Source organism: Salvelinus alpinus, chromosome 20 (assembly GCF_045679555.1).
Source record: "Salvelinus alpinus chromosome 20, SLU_Salpinus.1, whole genome shotgun sequence".
In the NCBI taxonomy this organism is placed as follows: domain Eukaryota; kingdom Metazoa; phylum Chordata; class Actinopteri; order Salmoniformes; family Salmonidae; genus Salvelinus; species Salvelinus alpinus.
Window position 1 is genome coordinate 13,952,276 of NC_092105.1, and position 21,003 is coordinate 13,973,278.

Genomic DNA, 21,003 nt, shown 5'->3' on the forward strand with positions numbered 1-21,003 from the left:
TTCTGTATGGACCTCGCTTTGTGCACGGGGGCATTGTCATGCTGAAACAGAAAAAGGCCTTCCCCAAACTGTTGCCACAAAGTTGGAAGCGCAGAATCGTCTAGGATGTCATTGTATGCTGTAGTGTTGAGTTCCCTTCACTGGAACTAAGGAGCCGATCCCAAACCATGAAAAACATCCCCAGACCATTATTCCTCCTCCACCCAACTTTACAGTTGGCACCAGCCATTTGGGCAGGTAGCGTTCGCGTGGCATCCGTCAAAACCAAAAAGTGATTAATCACTCCAGAGAACGCGTTTCCACTACTCCAGCCAACGGCGGCGAGTTTTACACCACTCCAGCCGACGCTTGGCATTGCGCATGGTGATCTTAGGCTTGTGTGCGGCTGCTCGGCCATGGAAACCCATTTCATGAAGCTCCCGATGAACAGTTCTAGTGCCGACGTTGCTTCCAGAAGCAGTTTGGAACTTGGTAGTGAGTGTTGCAACCGAGGACAGACGATTTTTACGCACTTTAGCACTCGGCGGTCCCGTTCAGTGAGCTTGTGTGGCCTACCACTTTGCGGCTGAGCCTTTGTTGCTGCTAGACGTTTCCACTTCACAATAACAGCCTTTACAAATTAACATGGGCAGCTCTAGCAGGGCAGAAATTTGACGAACTGACTTGTTGGAAAGGTGGCATCCTATGTCGTTGAAGGTCACTGAGCTCTTCAGTAAGGCAATTCTTCTGCCAATAATTGTCTATAGAGGTTGCATGGCCGTTTGCTCAATTTTATACACCTGTCAGCAACGAGTGTGGCTGAAATAGCCAATTCCACTATTTTAAAGGGGTGTCCACATACTTTTGTATATATAGTGTAACATCTAAGGGACGGGGCCAAATACTTTCTTAAAAGGTTGATATGGGCTAATTTGCTAGGGCCAATACTAGATGGAAATGCAGTTTTTCTCCAGTTCAGAGAAAAACAGAGGGATTTCTACTTTGTGTGTTCAATCCATGATAGTTCCATGGCGGTTATGCCAGCGTTACCTTTTTAGACTGGCATCTTTGTGCTGGGACAACTGGCCGTGTGTCTGTATGAGTCGGTCTGCTCATAAAGACAGAGACTGACAACATCTAGAACACATTACAACATGTGACCAGACCAACTACAAGACAGCTTGTGTGTTAGATTCATGATAACACAAGCCTATCGTAAACCTACAATAACCTGTGGGTAAAGTAGGTGCTGCCTATTGTCAATTAACGTAGTGGTCCTAAGACATCTAGCTGTTCTTTCTCTCCAGATATTGTTAAATAATTGGTTTTACGGGTAGTTACAATTATAACTATTCAAGGTGATGTCTCCGATTGAAACGATCAATAACACGTCGTGACCTAGTCCTGTTGACTAGAAATATATTATGAACACATGCAATTTAAAATGGCTGACACACAAACCACAGGTTTCCCCTATGTACCAACCTAGTGTCAACACAACAACATCACATGAACACACCAATAAGTACACTACACATAAAACACTAGGCTAGCACTTCATCATCCACTATTGCCATGGCTAAGAGTTTTAGATCAGTTCTGTTACCATAGTTTGAGTTTGCTTTGTGGAGGTGGAACAAACAGTTTTGATTGGATAAACAGGGTTAGGTTAAGGACCAACTGAACTAAAGGGAAGTAACCAGGTAACCAATGGGACACGGCTACTGGAAAGAGGAAATGTTTGCTCGTGGTTTGCGGTTCAGTTGGATTTTTGTACATTTTTGGCGATGGTTTTAACGTTAATATTGACATGTTGGATTTCGGTGGGGTTGACTCTATATTATGGAACATCATAGGGATCTTTAATTGTCTATACTAGAATGCCCTCAGCTCTATATCTGCTGCCAAGTAGGAACCTGGAGTTGACTGCTTTGTCAGTCACTGGATACAGACATAGGATGAGTCTTCAGCGGGCTATATTCCCAAAGACCATGACGAGTAAAGAATTTGCGCCGTCACCAAATTCCTATTGGGAGCAGAACGCAAACAGCCGAGCGGACATCTGACCATCCTGTCACTGCTATCTGTTATTGTCCAGCTCCTATGCTCCAGACTGTCAGTCTGTGTGTTGGTACTACTGCCCAGGCTATTCTCCCTGTGTCACTGTGCTAGTGAACAGACACCACTAACATAGCCCTGTATGGAACACCTAGAGAGGGGACAGACACCTCTAACATAGCCCTGTATGGAACACCTAGAGAGGGGACAGACACCTCTAACATAGCCCTGTATGGAACACCTAGAGAGGGGACAGACACCTCTAACATAACCCTGTATGGAACACCTAGAGAGGGGACAGACACCTCTAACATAGCCCTGTATGGAACACCTAGAGAGGGGACAGACACCTCTAACATAGCCCTGTATGGAACACCTAGAGAGGGGACAGACACCACTAACATAGCCCTGTATGGAACACCTAGAGAGGGGACAGACACCTCTAACATAGCCCTGTATGGAACACCTAGAGAGGGGACAGACACCACTAACATAGCCCTGTATGGAACACCTAGAGAGGGGACAGACACCTCTAACATAACCCTGTATGGAACACCTAGAGAGGGGACAGACACCTCTAACATAGCCCTGTATGGAACACCTAGAGAGGGGACAGACACCTCTAACATAGCCCTGTATGGAACACCTAGAGAGGGGACAGACACCTCTAACATAGCCCTGTATGGAACACCTAGAGAGGGGACAGACACCTCTAACATAGCCCTGTATGGAACACCTAGAGAGGGGACAGACACCACTAACATAGCCCTGTATGGAACACCTAGAGAGGGGACAGACACCTCTAACATAGCCCTGTATGGAACACCTAGAGAGGGGACAGACACCACTAACATAGCCCTGTATGGAACACCTAGAGAGGGGACAGACACCTCTAACATAGCCCTGTATGGAACACCTAGAAAGGGGACAGAGTGGAGAAGGGTGCCAGGGGCTTACAGTGTGTTGCTGTGGTCCTGTCCCGTCCCCTGGCAAAAGCTGCTGTGGCGAGGACGATTTCCGCATGGCAGCGTCTTCTTCAGACATGGCCTCACCGGGCTTCGTTAAGTGACACTAGTTTGAAATGGCATAAAAGATATCATTGCATAACATATACAAGTGTCAATAGTTAACCTTTTATTTAATTAGGCAAGTCAGTTAAGAACAAATTCTTATTTACAATGACGGCCTACACTGGCCAAAACCTAACTAGGACGAAGCTGGGCCAATTGTGCGCCGCTCTATGGGAATAAACTATGCTTTCAGGTGGATTTCTTCTTGGTTTTTTGTTTTTAAGTAACGTTAGCATATCGCCATTCATGGTAAGGATTAATAAGGCTAAACATTGTAATGTACACTGAGCTTCAGCAAAGGAAACTAACAGAAATAAAGGAATCTAGAGGAAAACATTAAATAATAATACATATCAACATGTTAGCTTAAAGTTTGGATACACTACAAGGCGTGTAAGCTGGAAATAATGTTTTCAAAAACTCAGAAAGCCCTACCTATAGAAATAAACACAAATTCTGAAGATTGCAAAAATAACTAAGAAATCATATTCCAGCAGATAACAGCGTTCTAAAATAACTTTAGAGTTAGCTTGAAAATCTGGACTTGAGCTTTGAAAGGATTCAGTTCCAGGATATTTGATAGTATGACTACAACACTTAACGCAAAGAACTTGACACGCCAGAAGACTGAAAAAACAGATGGTTAGCAGCAACGTGTTAACCATACATCACAAGGAAGAAAATAGTATAGTTTGTATTGCTGCATGAGATTCCATATAACCAACACTACTGTTTAACAAATTCATTAAAACTCAGCAAAAAAAGAAATGTTCCTTTATCAGGACCCTGTCTTTCAAAGAGAATTCATAAAAATCCAAATAACTTCACAGATCTTCATTGTAAAGGGGTTAAACACTGTTTCCCATGCTTGTTCAATGAACCATAAACATGTACTTGTGGAACAGTCGTGAAGACACTAACAGCTTACAGACGGTAGGCAATTAAGGTCATAGTTAAGAAAACGTAGGACACTAAAGAGGCCTTTCTACTGACTCTGAAAAACACAAAAAGAAAGATGCCCAGGGTCCCTGCTCATCTGTGTGAACGTGCCTTAGGCATGCTGCAAGGAGGCATGAGGACTGCAGATGTGGTCAGGGCAATAAATTGCAATGTCCGTACTGTGAGACACCTAAGACTGCGCTACAGGGAGACAGGACGGACAGCTGATCGTCCTTGCAGTGGCAGACCACGTGTAACAGGATCGGTACATCCGAACATCACAACTGCGGGACATGTACAGGATGCCAACAACAACTGCCCGAGTTACACCTGGAATGCACAATCCCTCCATCAGTGATCAGACTGTCCGCAATAGGCTGAGAAGGGCTGGACGGAGTGCTTGAAGGCCTGTTGTAAGGCAGGTCCTCACCGGCAACGTCGCCTACGGGCACAAACCCACCGTCGCTGGACCAGACAGGACTGGCAAAAAGTGCTCTTCACTGATGAGTCGCGGTTTTGTCTCACCAAGGGTGATGGTCGGATTCGGGTTTATTGTCGAAGGAATGAGCGTTACACTGAGGCCTGTACTCTGGAGCGGGATCGATTTGGAGGTGGAGGGTCCGTCATGGTCTGGGGCGGTGTGTCACAGCATCATCGGACTGAGCTTGTTGTCATTGCAGGCGATCTCAACGCTGTGTGTTACAGGGAAGACATCCTCCTCCCTCATGTGGTACCCTTCCTGACATGACCCTCCAGCATGACATTGCCACCAGTCATACTGCTCATTCTGTCCGTGATTTCCTGCAAGACAGGAATGTTAGTGTTCTGCCATGGCCAGCGAAAATCCCGGATCTCAATCCCATTGAGCATGTCTGGGACCTGTTGGATCAGAGGGTGAGGGCTAGGGCCATTCCCCCCCAGAAATGTCCGGGTACTTGCAGGTGCCTTGGTGGAAGAGTGGTGTAACATTTCACAGCAAGAATTGGCAAATCTGCTGCAGTCCATGAGGAGGAGATGCACTGCAGTACTTAATGCAGCTGGTGGCCACACCAGATACTGACTGTTACTTTTTGACTCTCCCCCCTTTGTTCAGGGACACATTATTCAATTTATGTTAGTCACATGTTCAGTTTAGGTCTTAGTTGTTGAATCTTGTTATGTTCATACAAATATTTACACATGTTAAGTTTGCTGAAAATAAACGCAGTTGACAGTGAGAGGACGTTTCTTTTTTTGCTGAGTTTACTATTACAGGCAAGTTCCTTGTTTCCACATTACCATGACTCTGTAGGCAAAAACCACCAAGGTCAGAATGGTGCATCTCTCCAAAAAGACATTATCTGAGACTATCAATACTGACCTTTCACTACTTCAACTACCACCATTGAAGTCATGCATCCATGTTAGATACTATTGTATTACCTTTGTGTTGTATGCGTGTGTCGTATATTGCGTGTGTGTGCGCGCATCATTTGGTGCGAGTGTTACCTCCTCGGGGCAGAGTTCGCAGGCCTTGGCCAGGGTCATACGTGCAGAGTGCGAGCGCTCCAGGAAGTACCCGTTGGAGGTCTCGTTGCTCTGGACGGGTGGAGACCAGTTGTTGTAGGTGTACTGTGGGTTTCCTGTGTAGGGTCTCCTCTCCAGCTCATCCCCCAGCCACTCCACCGCCCAGGTCCACTTACGCTTCAGGTCCCCGTTACTCTACAGACAGAGAGAGACCGAGAGATAGACACAATTTGTAAGAGCGCTTATGAATGACTTTTTCCTTGCATTGCAATTAAGAATCCTGAAATGGGGATTTGAATTTTTTTTATACTCAAACCACCGGCGGGCCAGATTTAATCGGCTCGTGAGCCGGATTGGACTTGAGTTTGACATGTGGTCTTGTACATAGTGTTGTCTCTGTTGTACCTGTAGGATCTGGTAGGCCACAGAGCAGCTGCTGAACAGGGCCACCATGCACTTGATACACTGGTAGGCCCGTTTCTGGTAGTGGTTCTTGGAGCGCTGAATGGTGTCAAACAGGCCGTCCCTGTCGTCTGGTATACCCTTCAACACGTTGTGGATCCTACACAGACACACAGGGAGAGAGGGAGGTCAGTTACACATCAGATAGAACAGAGATGATGTTGGCTCGCAAAATAGAAAATAACCCAGAGGAAACACCAACCAGTGAAACTGGCCATATTCCTATTCCTAGAAGGCTACAGTGTGTGTCTGAAGAACCTGAAGAAGCTACTTAAAGTCTGATGAGTTTAAAATCAGATGTGTTGGCACTAGGTTGGGACAAAACCCTGCATCCAGTGTGTGATCTTTCCCAGACCAAAGACGTGATAATGTGTGACGTACCTGTGTGTCTGCCAGGAGTCCTCGATGAGCAGGATCTGCAGCAGCAGGTCCAGGTAAGGCCTCAGCTCGTAGGTGTAGGAGTACGCCACCTGGGGGATAACAAAACACACATTATCAATAAGATCTAACACACAGAAATATGAAAAACACCACTTGGGAGGTAGAGGACGAGACCAAGGGTTTCTGAGATGTAGTGTTTTCTAGTGGTGTTGGCTGCCCACTGGGGTATATGGGCCTACGGTGGTTATTACCTGCCATAGCAATTCAATTGAGTATGTTGACGATTTCTGCGGGTATGTTTATATATACACACAGTACTAGTCAAAAGTTTGGACACACCTACTCATTCCAGGGTTTTTGAGCCAATCAATTGTGTAATGACAAGGTAGGGGTGATATACCCTATTTGGTAAAAGACCAAGTCCACATTATGGCAAGAACAGCTCAAATAAGCAAAGAGAAACGACAGTCCATCATAACTTTAAGACATGAAGGTCAATCAATTTCTTCAAGTGCAGTCGCAAAAAACCATTAAGCGCTATGATAAAATGGCTCTTATGAGGACTGCCACAGGAAAGGAAGACCTAGAGTTAATGTTACCTCTGCTGCAGAGGATAAGTTCCTTAGAGTTACCAGCCTCAGAAATTTCAGCCCAAATAAATGCTTCACAGAGTTCAAGTAACAGACACATGTCAACATCAACTGTTCAGTGGAGACTGCGTGAATCAGGCATTCATTGTCGAATTGCTGCAAAGAAACCACTACTAAAGGACACCAATAAGAAGAAGAGACTTGCTTGGGCCAAGAAACACGAGCAATGGACATTAGATGGTGGAACTCTGTCCTTTGGTCTGGAATCCAAATTTGAGAGTTTTGGTTCCAACCAAAAAAGATCTTGTCACGGTATCTCTGCATTCCAATTGCCATCGATAAAGTGCAATTGTGTTCGTTGTCTGTAGCTTTGCCTGCCCATACCATAACCCCACCACCACGGGGCACTCTGTTCACATTGTTGACATCAGCAAACCACTCGCCCACATGACATCATACACGCTGTCTGCCATCTGTCTGGTACAGTTGAAACCAGGATCTGTGAAGAGCACACTTCTCCAGTGTGCCAGTGGCCATCAAAGGTGAGCATTTGCCCACTGAAGTTGGTTACGACACCGAACTGCAGTCAGGTCAAGACCCTGGTGAGAACGACGAGCACACAGATGAGCTTCCCTGAGAAGTTTGACAGTTTGTGCAGAAATTATTCTGTTTCATCAGCTGTCCAGGTGGCTGGTCTCAGACAATCCTGCATGTGAAGAAGCCGGATGTGAAGGTCCTGGGCTGGCGTGGTTACGCGTTTGTGAGGCCGGTTGGAGGTACTGCCAAATTTTCTAAAATGACATTGGAGGTGATATGGTAGAGAAACGAACATTCAATCTCTGGCAACAGCTCTGCTGGACATTCCTTCAGTCATTATGCCAATTGCACGCTCCCTCAAAACCTGAGACATCTGTGGCATTGTGTTGTGTGACAAAACTGCACATTTTAAAGTGGCCTTTTATTGTCGCCAGCACAAGGTGCACCTGTGTCATGATCATGCTGTTTAAATCAACTTCTTGATATGCCACACCTGTCAGGTGGATGGATTATCTTGACAAAAGAGAAATGCTCACTAACAGGGATGTAAACAAATGTGCACAACATTTTCGAGAAATAAGCTTTTTGTACGTAAGGAACATTTCTGGGATCTTTTATTTCAGCTCAGGAAACATGGGACCAACACTTCACATGTTGCGTTTATATTTTTGTTCAGTGTATATACAGGGTCAGTCAGTTCCAGTACCATATTGACAATGTGTAGGGATACTGGATCGATAGAGTTAGATATGTATAGGTGTAAGGTGACTAGGCATCAGGACATGGTAAACAGTGTAGCAGCAGTGTATATAACGATTGTGTGTGTATAGAGTCAGTATAAATGTATGTGCATATTATGTGTGTGTGAGCAAATAATGGAGTGTGTGTGTGTGAGCATGTGTGTGTGTGATTCAGCAGTTTTAACCTTTACCTGCCAGAGCAGCTCTGATAGTACAGTAGAGGAGAACTGGGGGTTTTCCCAGCAGCTGAAGCGCAGCAGCTTGACTGTCTCCTCTGAGTTGCTGCAGTCCTCGATAATCTTCTTCACGTAGCTGGTCCTAACAAAAAGGATCTCTCCCACCAGCTGCTGCACAGGCATCACCGGGGTGGTCTGGTTGGCATCGCCGTAAGGGTTAGGGAGAGGGGGGTTACCTGGAAGAGAGAGAGACAGAGATCACAGCCTTTTCTCAATTGCATACAATGAATACAACACAGCTGATACTGGTTTGTCTTTGTCCGTTAACCCTGAGAACCAGAGGTCACCACCTCTGACATCTGTGTGAACGCACCATTGATGGATGACTGCATGCGTGCGGCCACATCACAGCAGCGCACCAGCTGGGAGACCACGGTGTAGAGTTTCCCCAGCTCTGCATACTGGTACTTTATGGGAGGACCGGGTCCCTCGTCTAGAGCCACCAGCATGAAGGTAGCTGGGACACTCAGCTTCAACAACTGAGTCTTCTCTGCCAGCCCTAGAGAAGGGAAGGAGAGAGGGCAGGAGAGCGAGAGGGAGGGCGGGCGGGCGAGAGAGAGAGGGAGGGAGGGCGAGAGGAAGAAAATGAGGCATGAAGAGAAATGTGTCTGTCCATTGCTGCCCACTAAAGTGGAAGGAATTGCCAGTGAGCCATACACTCTCTACCCATTAATCAAGGAGTTGTCAGAGTAGGTGTGCATGACAGGATGTTCTCCTTACCCAAATTGGCGTACATGACGAAGAGGTTGAAGTACTGCTGCAGGTGTCGGCCATGCTCTGACACCTCTCTCCTGAGGAGGTTCAGCACAGCCCTCAACAGGTGGTCACTGAGACGCAGGTTATCACACGCCTGACCCAGACAGACAGAGAAGTTTAACACATACTCCACTAGACCAGAGTAAAAGTGCTTTGTATGGGTCATTCTCAGTATACATGAAACGGGGGAAACACTTGAAAACTGAAGCCGAAAATAAGACGATTGTCTTTTGACAATTCCAGGTAGTAGCTGCTCGGTTTCAAAACATTTCTCCCGTTTCATGCATACTAAACACCTCCCTGATAGGCCGTTTCTGTTTTAGGCCCAGGAGAACCAGTCATTCACCTGTGATTGGGTGGTGGCGCCGGCAGGGGATGCTGTGGGCGAGGGGCAGGGTCCGTCTTGAAGGGAGAAGTGTGCAATGAAGACGATGAGTTTGGCGAACGCGCCCCGGACCTCAGCGCTGGGGCACTCCAGCAGGTACTCGGAGAAGCGGTTGGCGTAGGCAAACAGGATGTTGTGTGCAAACCAGTAGCGTACATTCTTACTGTGTCTCAGCAGGATGCACAGCGCATCATACCTGAAGATGGAGAAAGAAACAGAGATACACCGTGGGTTAAGGACAGGGGTGTGAGATTCAGATGGAGAGAGAATGATGCAAGGTAGAGTGGAGAGAAAGAGAGAGAAAGAGTGAGACTGTAGAGACAGGGATAGATGCAGACAGTTGTGAGAGGAGGAAAACAAAGAGAATAAGAAAACAGAAAGATGATTCACTCCGCTCCATCTATGAACACAGGTCAAGGTTGAAAGGTCAGACAGAACTCACCAGTCACTGGCGGCCCCCCTCACTACTTTCTTGGTGTGGAAACCAGTGCTGAAGAGGAACCTAGCAGCCAGCTGAACACTAATCATAGCCATCTCCTCTGCATCGGGCAGTAGATGGTCTTGTCCTGATACAACCACACAACATAAACATCGGTTCAGACTTCAGTCACAACTTAACGTCAGACTTCCGACTGGAACGTTTCAATAAAAACATTGGTCATAAAAAAAGGTAGGAAAATAAATGTTTCCTCTGTGGATGCAAATGGTGAAGGATTATGAAGAAACCTGGAGCACGAGAGACTAGCCTATTATTGATCTTCACACAAGGAGTTATTTCAATTTCAGAGTTAATGTGTGAGTCAGTCACTGGAGCAGAATCCTAAAATGTCACTGTTTAAATAGAGCCCTATGACCACATCTGCTGCTTACTCCTTAATAACAGGCTGAAATTGGAGACATTAACGATAAGAGTTGCCCGTTTGCACACAAGACACCAAAAAGAAACAAGCACCCCATACATACATAATTGATGAGCTGAAGCATTTCATCCCAACCAAGTGCTTTTACACTGATGGCTAACCCTGCAGTAGTTAGTTAATTTGCCGGCCAGCCAGCCAGATAGAAGTATACTGTGGCCTGGCTGGCTGGCTGCATTAATAATGCATTGGCTCATATTAACTTCAGAAGTCAGAGGAAATTGCTGCAGTTTACCGTCAGCCAATGTAATGTTCAGCTCTGCCATCCTATACTCTCCCTCTCTATGCAACTCTCCAAGGGAGTGGTGAATCTGCATGCATGTTACCAGTGGTAAGATTAAAAGGAGGGGGTATATTTATGTTATTAAATATTGAAAGGAATGAAAATATCAGCTATTAAAACATGGCAAAAGTCTTCTATCGTTATTACAGTGATAAAAAGCATTTTTATGGTACTACTGGGGCTACTGTAACAGGGCTGAGAGTTAGCTATACTAAGGAGTGAGGCTGGGCCTTTCACAGTGCACAAATGACAAAAGCAGATCACTGTGAAAGCAATCTCTCTTCTTGGGTTGTACACAATAGAAGGGCTCTACAGTGGAAAAATGTCCACGTAGAGCCATGACTAGCAAGGGCCAAAACAAGAGGGAACAAAAGAGACAAACAGAACCTCAGTGTAGCATCAACAGCACCTGCCTTAAAAAGAGCTCTAGAAGGTATATTGAAGCCAGTGTGTGTGTGTGTGTTCCACGTACCTGGCGGAGGGTTTAAATAGACACTGTTACAGGTCAGAAGTTTCTTAACAAACTGGAAATACTCCAGGCTGTATTGCATACGGTTGTGCATGAACTGCACGTTCTGCTTGCGCACGCTGCACTCGATCACGTTGGGCATCTTGACCTGGTGCGACGGCTTGTTGTTGGACGAGGACGAGATGGTCAGCTCCTGGATGTACTTGACCAGCTCACTGTCCTTGTCCATTGAGTCCATGCGTTCGTAGAAGAGGATGTAGGCATTCCACCAGCGCTTCTGGCGCCGGTAGGACATCCTCTTCATCATGTGGTCAAACACCTCGCCCATGTACTCCCCTCCGAAGCACTGGTTCTTCATCTCCTCCTCGTCGTCCATCTTGCACTCGGTCACGTCGCCGTCGTCAAACTTGTACCAGCGGTTCCGCTCGCCGTCGGCCCCGCCCACGTTCCTCTGCGTGATGTAGGAGTAGTAGTGTCCGCCGCTGGCCTGGCCTGAGTGGACCAGCACCCCCACCAGGCGGTACTTGGAGCTGCCCGGGGGCTCTGGGTCAGAGGGCTCGTTCTGCTGGATCACCTGGTGGCAGGACACCATACGGATGATCAGTTTAGTATAGCGATAATTCAGTGCATTGCCATATCTGCATTTATCGCAATAATTGATGTTCCAGTGAACCACAATTGGTTAATTTAAAAAAGGGACAGTTTAAATGTGGTCCCATCTGAATTACATCAAATATTTCAGATATTTGAAATGAGAACAACCACTACGTCATTATGAACACATGAAAATGTATTCCATATTTCTACACCCAATAATGTAATAATCTGTGTGAACATCATGCCATCCTTAACCTGGTTCTCTGGGTTGACGTCGTCCCCCTCCAGCTTGGCCACCCCGGCTACAGTGTAGGGCTCCATGTCCAACTCCCTGGGGAACTCAAAGTAGTCGTTGAACTTAATGGCACACTCCCTCTCCCAGTCGTAGTCAAACCTCTTCAGCTGGATGGCCAGCACTGGAGGAAGCTTCTTGATCAGCAGACGCTTCACTGTGTCCACCTGGAGGGAGGAGGGGAAGAGGACCAACCTGTTACTGCTACTAGTCTACTACATATAGGGGGGGGAAGAGGATCAACCTGTTACTGCTACTAGTCTACCTATAGGGGGGGGGGGGGAAGAGGACCAACCTGTTACTGCTACTAGTCTTCTACCTATAGGGGGGGGGGGTGGGGAAGAGGATCAACCTGTTACTGCTACTAGTCTTCTACCTATAGGGGGAGGAAGAGGACCAACCTGTTACTGCTACTAGTCTTCTACCTATAGGGGGGGGGGGGTGGGGAAGAGGATCAACCTGTTACTGCTACTAGTCTTCTACCTATAGGGGGAGGAAGAGGACCAACCTGTTACTGCTACTAGTCTACTACATATAGGGGGAGGAAGAGGACCAACCTGTTACTGCTGCTAGTCTACCTATAGGGGGAGGAAGAGGACCAACCTGTTACTGCTACTAGTCTTCTACCTATTGGGGGAGGAAGAGGACCAACCTGTTACTGCTACTAGTCTTCTACCTATTGGGGGAGGAAGAGGACCAACCTGTTACTAGTCTTCTACCTATTGGGGGAGGAAGAGGACCAACCTGTTACTAGTCTTCTACATATTGGGGGAGGAAGAGGACCAACATGTTACTGCTACTAGTCTTCTACCTATAGGGGGAGGAAGAGGACCAACCTGTTACTGCTACTAGTCTTCTACCTATAGGGGGAGGAAGAGGACCAACCTGTTACTGCTACTAGTCTACCTATAGGGGGAGGAAGAGGACCAACCTGTTACTGCTGCTAGTCTACCTATAGGGGGAGGAAGAGGACCAACCTGTTACTGCTACTAGTCTTCTACCTATAGGGGGAGGAAGAGGACCAACCTGTTACTGCTACTAGTCTTCTACCTATTGGGGGAGGAAGAGGACCAACCTGTTACTGCTACTAGCCTTCTACCTATAGGGAGAGGAAGAGGACCAACCTGATTCTGCTACTAGTCTTCTACCTATAGGGGGAGGAAGAGGACCAACCTGTTACTGCTACTAGTCTACCTATAGGGGTGGGGAAGAGGACCAACCTGTTACTGCTACTAGCCTTCTATCTATTGGGGGAGGAAGAGGACCAACCTGTTACTGCTACTAGTCTTCTACCTATAGGGGGAGGAAGAGGACCAACCTGTTACTGCTACTAGTCTACCTATAGGGGGAGGAAGAGGACCAACCTGTTACTGCTACTAGTCTACCTATAGGGGGAGGAAGAGGACCAACCTGTTACTAGTCTTCTACCTATAGGGGGAGGAAGAAGACCAACCTGTTACTAGTCTTCTACCTATAGGGGGAGGAAGAAGACCAACCTGTTACTGCTGCTAGTCTTCTACCTATAGGGGGAGGAAGAGGATCAACCTGTTACTAGTCTTCTACCTATAGGGGGAGGAAGAGGACCAACCTGTTACTGCTGCTAGTCTTCTACCTATAGGGGGAGGAAGAGGATCAACCTGTTACTAGTCTTCTACCTATAGGGGGAGGAAGAAGACCAACCTGTTACTGCTGCTAGTCTTCTACCTATAGGGGGAGGAAGAGGATCAACCTGTTACTAGTCTTCTACCTATAGGGGGAGGAAGAGGACCAACCTGTTACTAGTCTTCTACCTATAGGGGGAGGAAGAGGACCAACCTGTTACTAGTCTTCTACCTATAGGGGGAGGAAGAGGACCAACCTGTTACTAGTCTTCTACCTATAGGGGGAAGAAGAGGACCAACCTGTTACTGCTGCTAGCCTTCTACCTATAGGGGGAGGAAGAGGACCAACCTGTTACTAGTCTTCTACCTATAGGGGGAGGAAGAGGACCAACCTGTTACTGCTACTAGTCTACCTATAGGGGGAGGAAGAGGACCAACCTGTTTCTGCTACTAGCCTTCTATCTATTGGGGGAAGAGGACCAACACGTTCCTGCTACTAGTCTACATATAGGGGGAGGAAGAGGACCAACCTGTTACTGCTGCTAGTCTACATATAGGGGGAGGAAGAGGACCAACACGTTCCTGCTACTAGTCTTCTACCTATTGGGGGAGGAAGAGGACCAACCTGTTACTGCTACTAGTCTACATATAGGGGGAGGAAGAGGACCAACACGTTCCTGCTACTAGTCTTCTACCTATTGGGGGAGGAAGAGGACCAACCTGTTACTGCTACTAGTCTACATATAGGGGGAGGAAGAGGACCAACCTGTTTCTGCTACTAGTCTTCTACCTATAGGGAGAGGAAGAGGACCAACCTGTTTCTGCTACTAGCCTTCTATCTATTGGGGGAAGAGGACCAACACGTTCCTGCTACTACCCATGAAATCCTACAGGAAGGTAGAGTGCATTCGGAAAGTATTCAGGCCCCTTGACCTTTCCCCACATTTTGTTACATTACGGCCTTATTCTAAAATGGATTACATTTTTTTTTTACTCTACACACAACACAACATAATGACAAAGCTATTTTTTTGAGACAATTTCTGCAAATGTATTCAAAATAAAAAAACAGAAATACCTTATGTAAGTATTCAAACCATTTGCTAGAAGACTCCAAAAAGAGCTCAAATGCATCCTGTTTCCATTGAGCATCCTTGAGATGATTCTACAACGTGATTGGAGTCCACCTTTTAGTAAATTCAATTGATTGGACATGATTTGGAAGGCACACACCTGTTTATATAACGGTCCCACAGTTGACAGGGCATGTCAGAGCAAAAACCAAACCATGAGGTCGAAGGATTGTGTCGAGACACAGATGTGGAGAAGGGTACCAAAACATGTCTGCAGCATTGAATGTTCAAGAACACAGTGGCCTCCATCATTCTTAAAAGGAAGAAGTTTGGAAGCACCAAGACTATTCCTAGAGCTGGCCGCCCAGCCAAACTGAGCAATGATGGTCACTGAGAGCTCCAGAGTTCCTCTGTGGAGATGGGAGAACCTTCCAGAAAGACAACCATCTATGCAGCACTCCACCAATCAGGCCTTTATAGTAGAGTGGCCAGACTGAAGCCATTCCTCAGTAAAAGGCACATGACAGCCTCTCTTGGCGTTTGCCAAAAGGCACCTAAAGGACTTTCAGACAAACGAGAAACAAGATTCTCTGGTCTGATGAAACCAAGACTGAACTCTTTGGCCTGAATGCCAAGTCTGGAGGTTACCTGGCACCATCCCTACGGTGAAGCATGTTGGTGGAAGCATCATGCTGTGGGGATCTTTTTCAGCGGCAGGGACTGGGAGACCATGAACGGAGCAAAGTACAGAGAGATACTTGATGAAAACCTGCTCCAGAGCTCTCAGGAACTCAGACTGGGGCCAAGACAACGCAGGAGTGGCTTCGGGACAAGACTATGAATGTCCTTGAATGGCCAAGCCAGAGCACGGAATTGAACCCGATCGAACATCTCTAGAGACCTGAAAATAGCTGTGCAGCGACACTCCCCATCCAGCCTGACAGAGCTTGAGAGGATCTGCAGAGAAGAATGGGAGAAACTTCCCAAATACAGGTGTGCCAAGCTTGTAGCGTCATACCCAAGAAGACTTGAGGCTGTAATCGCTGCCAAAGGTGCTTCAACAAAGTACTGAGTAAAGGGTCTGAATACTTATGTAAATGTGATCCTTCAAAAAAAAATTTTTTTATACATTTACAAAACTTTCTAAAAACCAGTTTTTCGCTTTGTCATTATGGGGCAGTGTGTAGATTGATAACGGGAAAAAAACAATTTAATCCATTTTAGAATAAGGCTGTATCGTAACCAAATGTGGAAAAGTCAAGGGGGTCTGAATACTTTCCGAATGCACTGTAGCTGGTTGGAAAAAGATGTGACTAGAATATATTATTTGGAGTGGTTCAGAAAGAGACTACACAGTAGACCTACCACAGTTAAACAATCAAACAGCTGTATGCTACAGAGCAAGGACTACCCCAGTTCGGTCAGCCATCTCTGGCTCCTGAACAGAGTTCTGATAACAGACATCAGCATTCACGTCGCTGACTAATCAGGCCAAAATGAGTTGTCTCACCTTCTTGTTACACTTCTCACAGTGGTATGCGTTGGCTCCCTCCAGCAGGTCTCCTTTGACATACTGCTCCATAGAGTCCAACAGGTTCTGGTGGTTCCTGATGTCTACATTCAGAGTGGTGAACGACTCCTCACACTCATATCTGGAGCACGCACACATGCACAGACACGCGCACACAGACACACAGTATCCACATAAGTTACCACCAACACTGTAGCAGCCTCATATTAAACCTAGGGCTCCGGGGCGATATATCGAATTAGTTTGATTAATTCTAATATATGTTTTTGCGCGATATTCCAAATGCCTGTATTGCAAGAATCAAGGTTATTTTGTATTTTTATGAGCGTTTATGTCCGCTTGTTCTCATGTTGTATTTTTGGTCCTGTCTCCGCCCCTCTGTGCTGTGTTCACCTTCCCATTTACACCAGAGATCTGTATAAATGACAAGATGCACGTTTCCGCCCTAACACTGGGAGTTGTTGTCCCAAATGCGTGAAGGCAGGCGACAAGCTTAGGTCCAAAATAAACCCATAGAAACGCATTGGCTTGATTTTGGCCAAATTTCAGTTCACCTCTTTTTCTATGTTCTACACACACACACACCAAGCCCCTCCCCCTGCCTCTTACGCCAACAGAGTTCTGACAAGCGGTTTCAACTCGCTATTTGCATTTTAGGTTTGGTCCAACAGAATTGGTCATATGGACACCAAAACACATTGAGATATTATTTTACTGTAATAGAGAAGTTAAAAAGGGTATTGTTAGACAAGTTATGTCTCAACTACTCAAAATGGGCACAGAGTAGACACTACTAAAACGAGAGTATAAATGAACATTAAATCTGGAAAATGATTGTTCAGTTTGTCACTAGCAGCATTTTAGACAAAGACTGTTATACTAGCTGTCTAGTTTGTTTTATGAATGTGCAATAAGTATAAAACACAATTACATAAGGAATTGGCAACTCGTTCTCATTCTGAGAAACAAGGTAGGCCACTTGATTTCAACATCTGAACCAAGTGGACAGGCTAACATGCTTTTCAAACAGTTGGAGACAGACAGAAGGGCATGTTCATAACAACTCAACTGTTACACCTTGTTAGCAAATAGAGCCAAGTTGGCTAAACTTGAAATATAAAGATTAGCTGGCTAATCACTAGCACGAGGGCTTGAGAGACTGTTGATGAGACCTGTGTTCATTTTTTATAGCCTAATACCTGCTACAAGAAGTTAATTATTAGTCAATGTGCATTATGCATGGTTCTAGATAAATTTGTAACAAAAAAGTGATTATCATAGACTTGAGAGCCAGATCAGTGATTATTGCACCAAAAAAAAGCAGGTTAAACTATTTTGATAAAATAATTCAATTATTGGTGGTCTTATGGTTGTGGAAGGCTTATATTTAGCCTAGGTGTAACTCACAAGCCCTGAATTCAGTAGATTATTGCTGACTGTTAGAAATCCTGTTTATTTGACCATTAAATTGTACAACCAAGCTTATTTAAAATTAGATATACAGTTGAAGTCAGAAGTTTACACACCTTAGCCAAATACATTTAAACTCAGTTTCACAATTCCTGACATTTAATCCTTGTAAAACTTGCCTGTCTTAGGTCAGTTAGGATCACCACTTTATTTTAAGAATGTGAAATGTCAGAATAATAGTAGAGAGAATGATTTATTTCAACTTTTATTTCTTTCATCACATTCCCAGTGGGTCAGAAGTTTACATACACTCAATTAATATTTGGTAGCATTGCCTTTAAATTGTTTAACTTGGGTCAAACGTTTTGGGTTGCCTTCCACAAGCTTCCCACAATAAGTTGGGTGAATTTTGTCTCATTCCTCCTGACAGAGCTGGTGTAACTCAGTCAGGTTTGTAGGCCTCCTTGCTCGCACATGCTTTTTCAGTTCTGCCCACACATTTTCTATAGGCTTGAGGTCAGGGCTTTGTGATGGCCACTCCAATACCTTTGTTGACCTTAAGCCCTTTTGCCACAACTTTGGAAGAATGCTTGGGGTCATTGTCCATTTGGAAGACCCATTTGGAACCAAGCTTTAACTTCCTGACTGATGTCTTAAGATGTTGCTTCAAAATATCCACATAATTTTCCTGCCTCATGAAGCCATCTATTTTGTGAAGTTCCTCCTGCAGCAAAGCACCCCCACAACATGATGCTGCCACCCCCGTGCTTCACGGTTGGGATGGTGTTCTTAGGCTTGCAAGCTTCCCCCTTTCTCCTCCAAACATAACGATGGTCATTATGGCCAAACAGTTCTATTTTTGTTTCATTAAACCAGAGGACATTTCTCCAAAAAGTATGATCTTTGTCCCCATGTGCAGTTGTAAACCGTAGTCTGGCTTTTTTATGGCGGTTTTGTAGCAGTGGCTTCTTCCTTTCAGGTTATGTCAACATAGGATTCGTTTTACTATGGATATAGATACTTTTGTACCCATTTCCTCAAGGTCCTTTGCTGTTGTTCTGGGATTGATTTGCACTTCTCGCACCAAAGACAGAACGCGTCTCCTTCCTGAGCGATATGACGGCTGCGTGGTCCCATGGTGTTTATACTTGTGTACTATTGTTTGTACAGATGAACGTGGTACCTTCAGGCATTTGGAAATTGCTCCCAAGGATGAACCAGACTTGTTGTGGAGGTCTACAACTTTTTTGTCAAGCAAATAGGCACTGAGTTTGAAGGTAGGCCTTGAAAAACATCCACAGGTACACCTCCAATTGACTCAAATCATGTCAATTAGCCTATCAGAAGCTTCTAAAGCCATGACACCAGTTTCTGGAAAAATGTTCATCCTACCACTGATTTCAATGGCTGGCACTTTTATAATAGGGCGAAATCGTGCCCGATTGCAGTTCCTAGGGCTTCCACTAGATGTCAACAGTCTTTAAAGAGTTTCAGGCTGGTTTTTGGAAAAATTTGCCAGAAATTGTAGTTTTTCTATGTGGCTCCCATTTTGGCTGTAGTGTTTCAAAGCGCGTAAATTAGAGCGCGTCCTTTGGTATTTTTCTCCGGTAGACAATAACGATTCTCAGTCTTAAATTTTATATTTTATTTGCGTATTAGGGTACCTAAGGTTTGATTATAAACATTGATTGACTTGTTTGGATAAGTTTATTGGTAACGTTTGGAATTCATTTTGTATGCATTTTGAAGGAGGGAAACCGAGTGGATTATTGACTGAAGCGCGCCAGCTAAACTGAGTTTTTATGGATATAAAAAAGGACATTATCGAACAAAAGGACCATTTGTAATGTAACTGGGACCTTTTGGAGTGCCAACAGAAGATCTTCAAAGGTAAGGCATTTATTATATCGCTATTTCTGACTTTCGTGTCGCAACTCCCTGGTTGAAAATGATTTGTTATGCATGTGTGTGCTGGGCGCTGTCCTCAGATAATCACATGGTTTGCTTTCGCCGTAAAGCCTTTTTGAAATCTGACACAGCAGCTGGATTAACAACAAGTTAAGCTTTATTTTGATGTATTGCACTTGTGATTTCATGAAAGTTCAATATTTATAGTAATTTAATTTGAATTTGGCGCTCTGCAATTTCACCGGAAGTTTTCGAAATGGGACACTAGCGTCCCACTGATCCGCAAGAAGTTAACAAGAAATTTGTAGAGTGGTTGAAAAACAAGTTAACGATTCCAACCTAAGTGTATGTAAACTTCCGACTTCAACTGTAGATCGTGAATCGCCCAAATCGAGATATGATTGTTATGTCATATCGCCCAGCTCTAATTAAACCACTACAAACAATCTCCCTCTGTGCAGAAATTTACATTTTGAAATCAATTATCCTGAGGTGCGCTAACAATAAGGATTAGTCCATGCTGCCCCTATACCTGATCTCAAATCAGTTTCACATAATCCCCTCTAATGGTTAAGATTATGACTATAACTGATTTCAGATATTTTCCTAAGGCGCGGTTTGTGTGTTACCTATGTGGGCACCCCTGGCAGATCTTCTGGTCGGCGAAGGATCCCCCCAGCACCTTGCTAAGCATGGCTGGGTGACCCAGGGCCTTCAGAGCCTCGTCCAGACTGTCCACTAGGGAGTTGAAGAACTCCAGGGCATCGTGCTGCTCTCGCAGGTTCACCGGCTCACCCCATAACCTACAGAAGGGGAGGGGGTGAGGTTAAGTGGGTGAGGTTAGAAGAGATAGTGGGAGAGAGGGACGGGAGATGAGGGAAAGGTGCAGAGTAGCACTTTTGGGAATAAACCATTGGTTCCATTGTACAGGGCAAACTAAATCCAGCGTAGGTCAAGTATTTGATCGTATTTAACATACTGGTACATATTTGACCCATCTTTTCCCTCCCAAACCAGGTAAATCAATCTCTCCTCTCCAGTCTCCACTGACCTGAACTGTTTCCAGAAGCCCCGGGGTACGTAGTACTGCAGTCTGGAGGAGGCCAGGTGACCAAAGATGACCTGCAGGTGGCGCAGCACCCCAATGTTGTACTCCTTCCTGTCCTCCGACTTACTGAGCGACGGCTTGTCGTCAAACTGGTGGTTATAGCTAAACACCTCATCCCGTGGGTCTGCGTTACTCTGTAGGGGGCCGAGGGACACAGAGTTAAGCTGGGTCCTGT

The 21,003-nt window shown here is 45.4% G+C and overlaps 1 protein-coding gene across 6 annotated transcripts in view; it reads right to left on the reverse strand.

Annotated features, from left to right (window-relative positions):
- The window catches only part of LOC139547147 (ubiquitin carboxyl-terminal hydrolase 9X-like), a 73,461-nt gene that overhangs the window by 2,545 nt on the left and 49,913 nt on the right, over nt 1-21,003 (reverse strand). For all 6 annotated transcript variants that reach the window (XM_071356194.1, XM_071356196.1, XM_071356193.1 and 3 more), the window contains 14 exons: nt 20,772-20,962; nt 20,350-20,523; nt 16,382-16,523; nt 12,161-12,364; nt 11,312-11,882; nt 10,082-10,205; nt 9,601-9,835; nt 9,219-9,348; nt 8,812-8,997; nt 8,454-8,674; nt 6,396-6,484; nt 5,958-6,114; nt 5,535-5,747; nt 2,995-3,108 (listed from right to left, as the gene is read on the reverse strand). In XM_071356194.1, the coding sequence (XP_071212295.1) occupies nt 2,995-3,108; nt 5,535-5,747; nt 5,958-6,114; nt 6,396-6,484; nt 8,454-8,674; nt 8,812-8,997; nt 9,219-9,348; nt 9,601-9,835; nt 10,082-10,205; nt 11,312-11,882; nt 12,161-12,364; nt 16,382-16,523; nt 20,350-20,523; nt 20,772-20,962 (2,751 nt within the window). The remainder of the gene's footprint in view (nt 1-2,994; nt 3,109-5,534; nt 5,748-5,957; nt 6,115-6,395; nt 6,485-8,453; nt 8,675-8,811; nt 8,998-9,218; nt 9,349-9,600; nt 9,836-10,081; nt 10,206-11,311; nt 11,883-12,160; nt 12,365-16,381; nt 16,524-20,349; nt 20,524-20,771; nt 20,963-21,003) is intronic.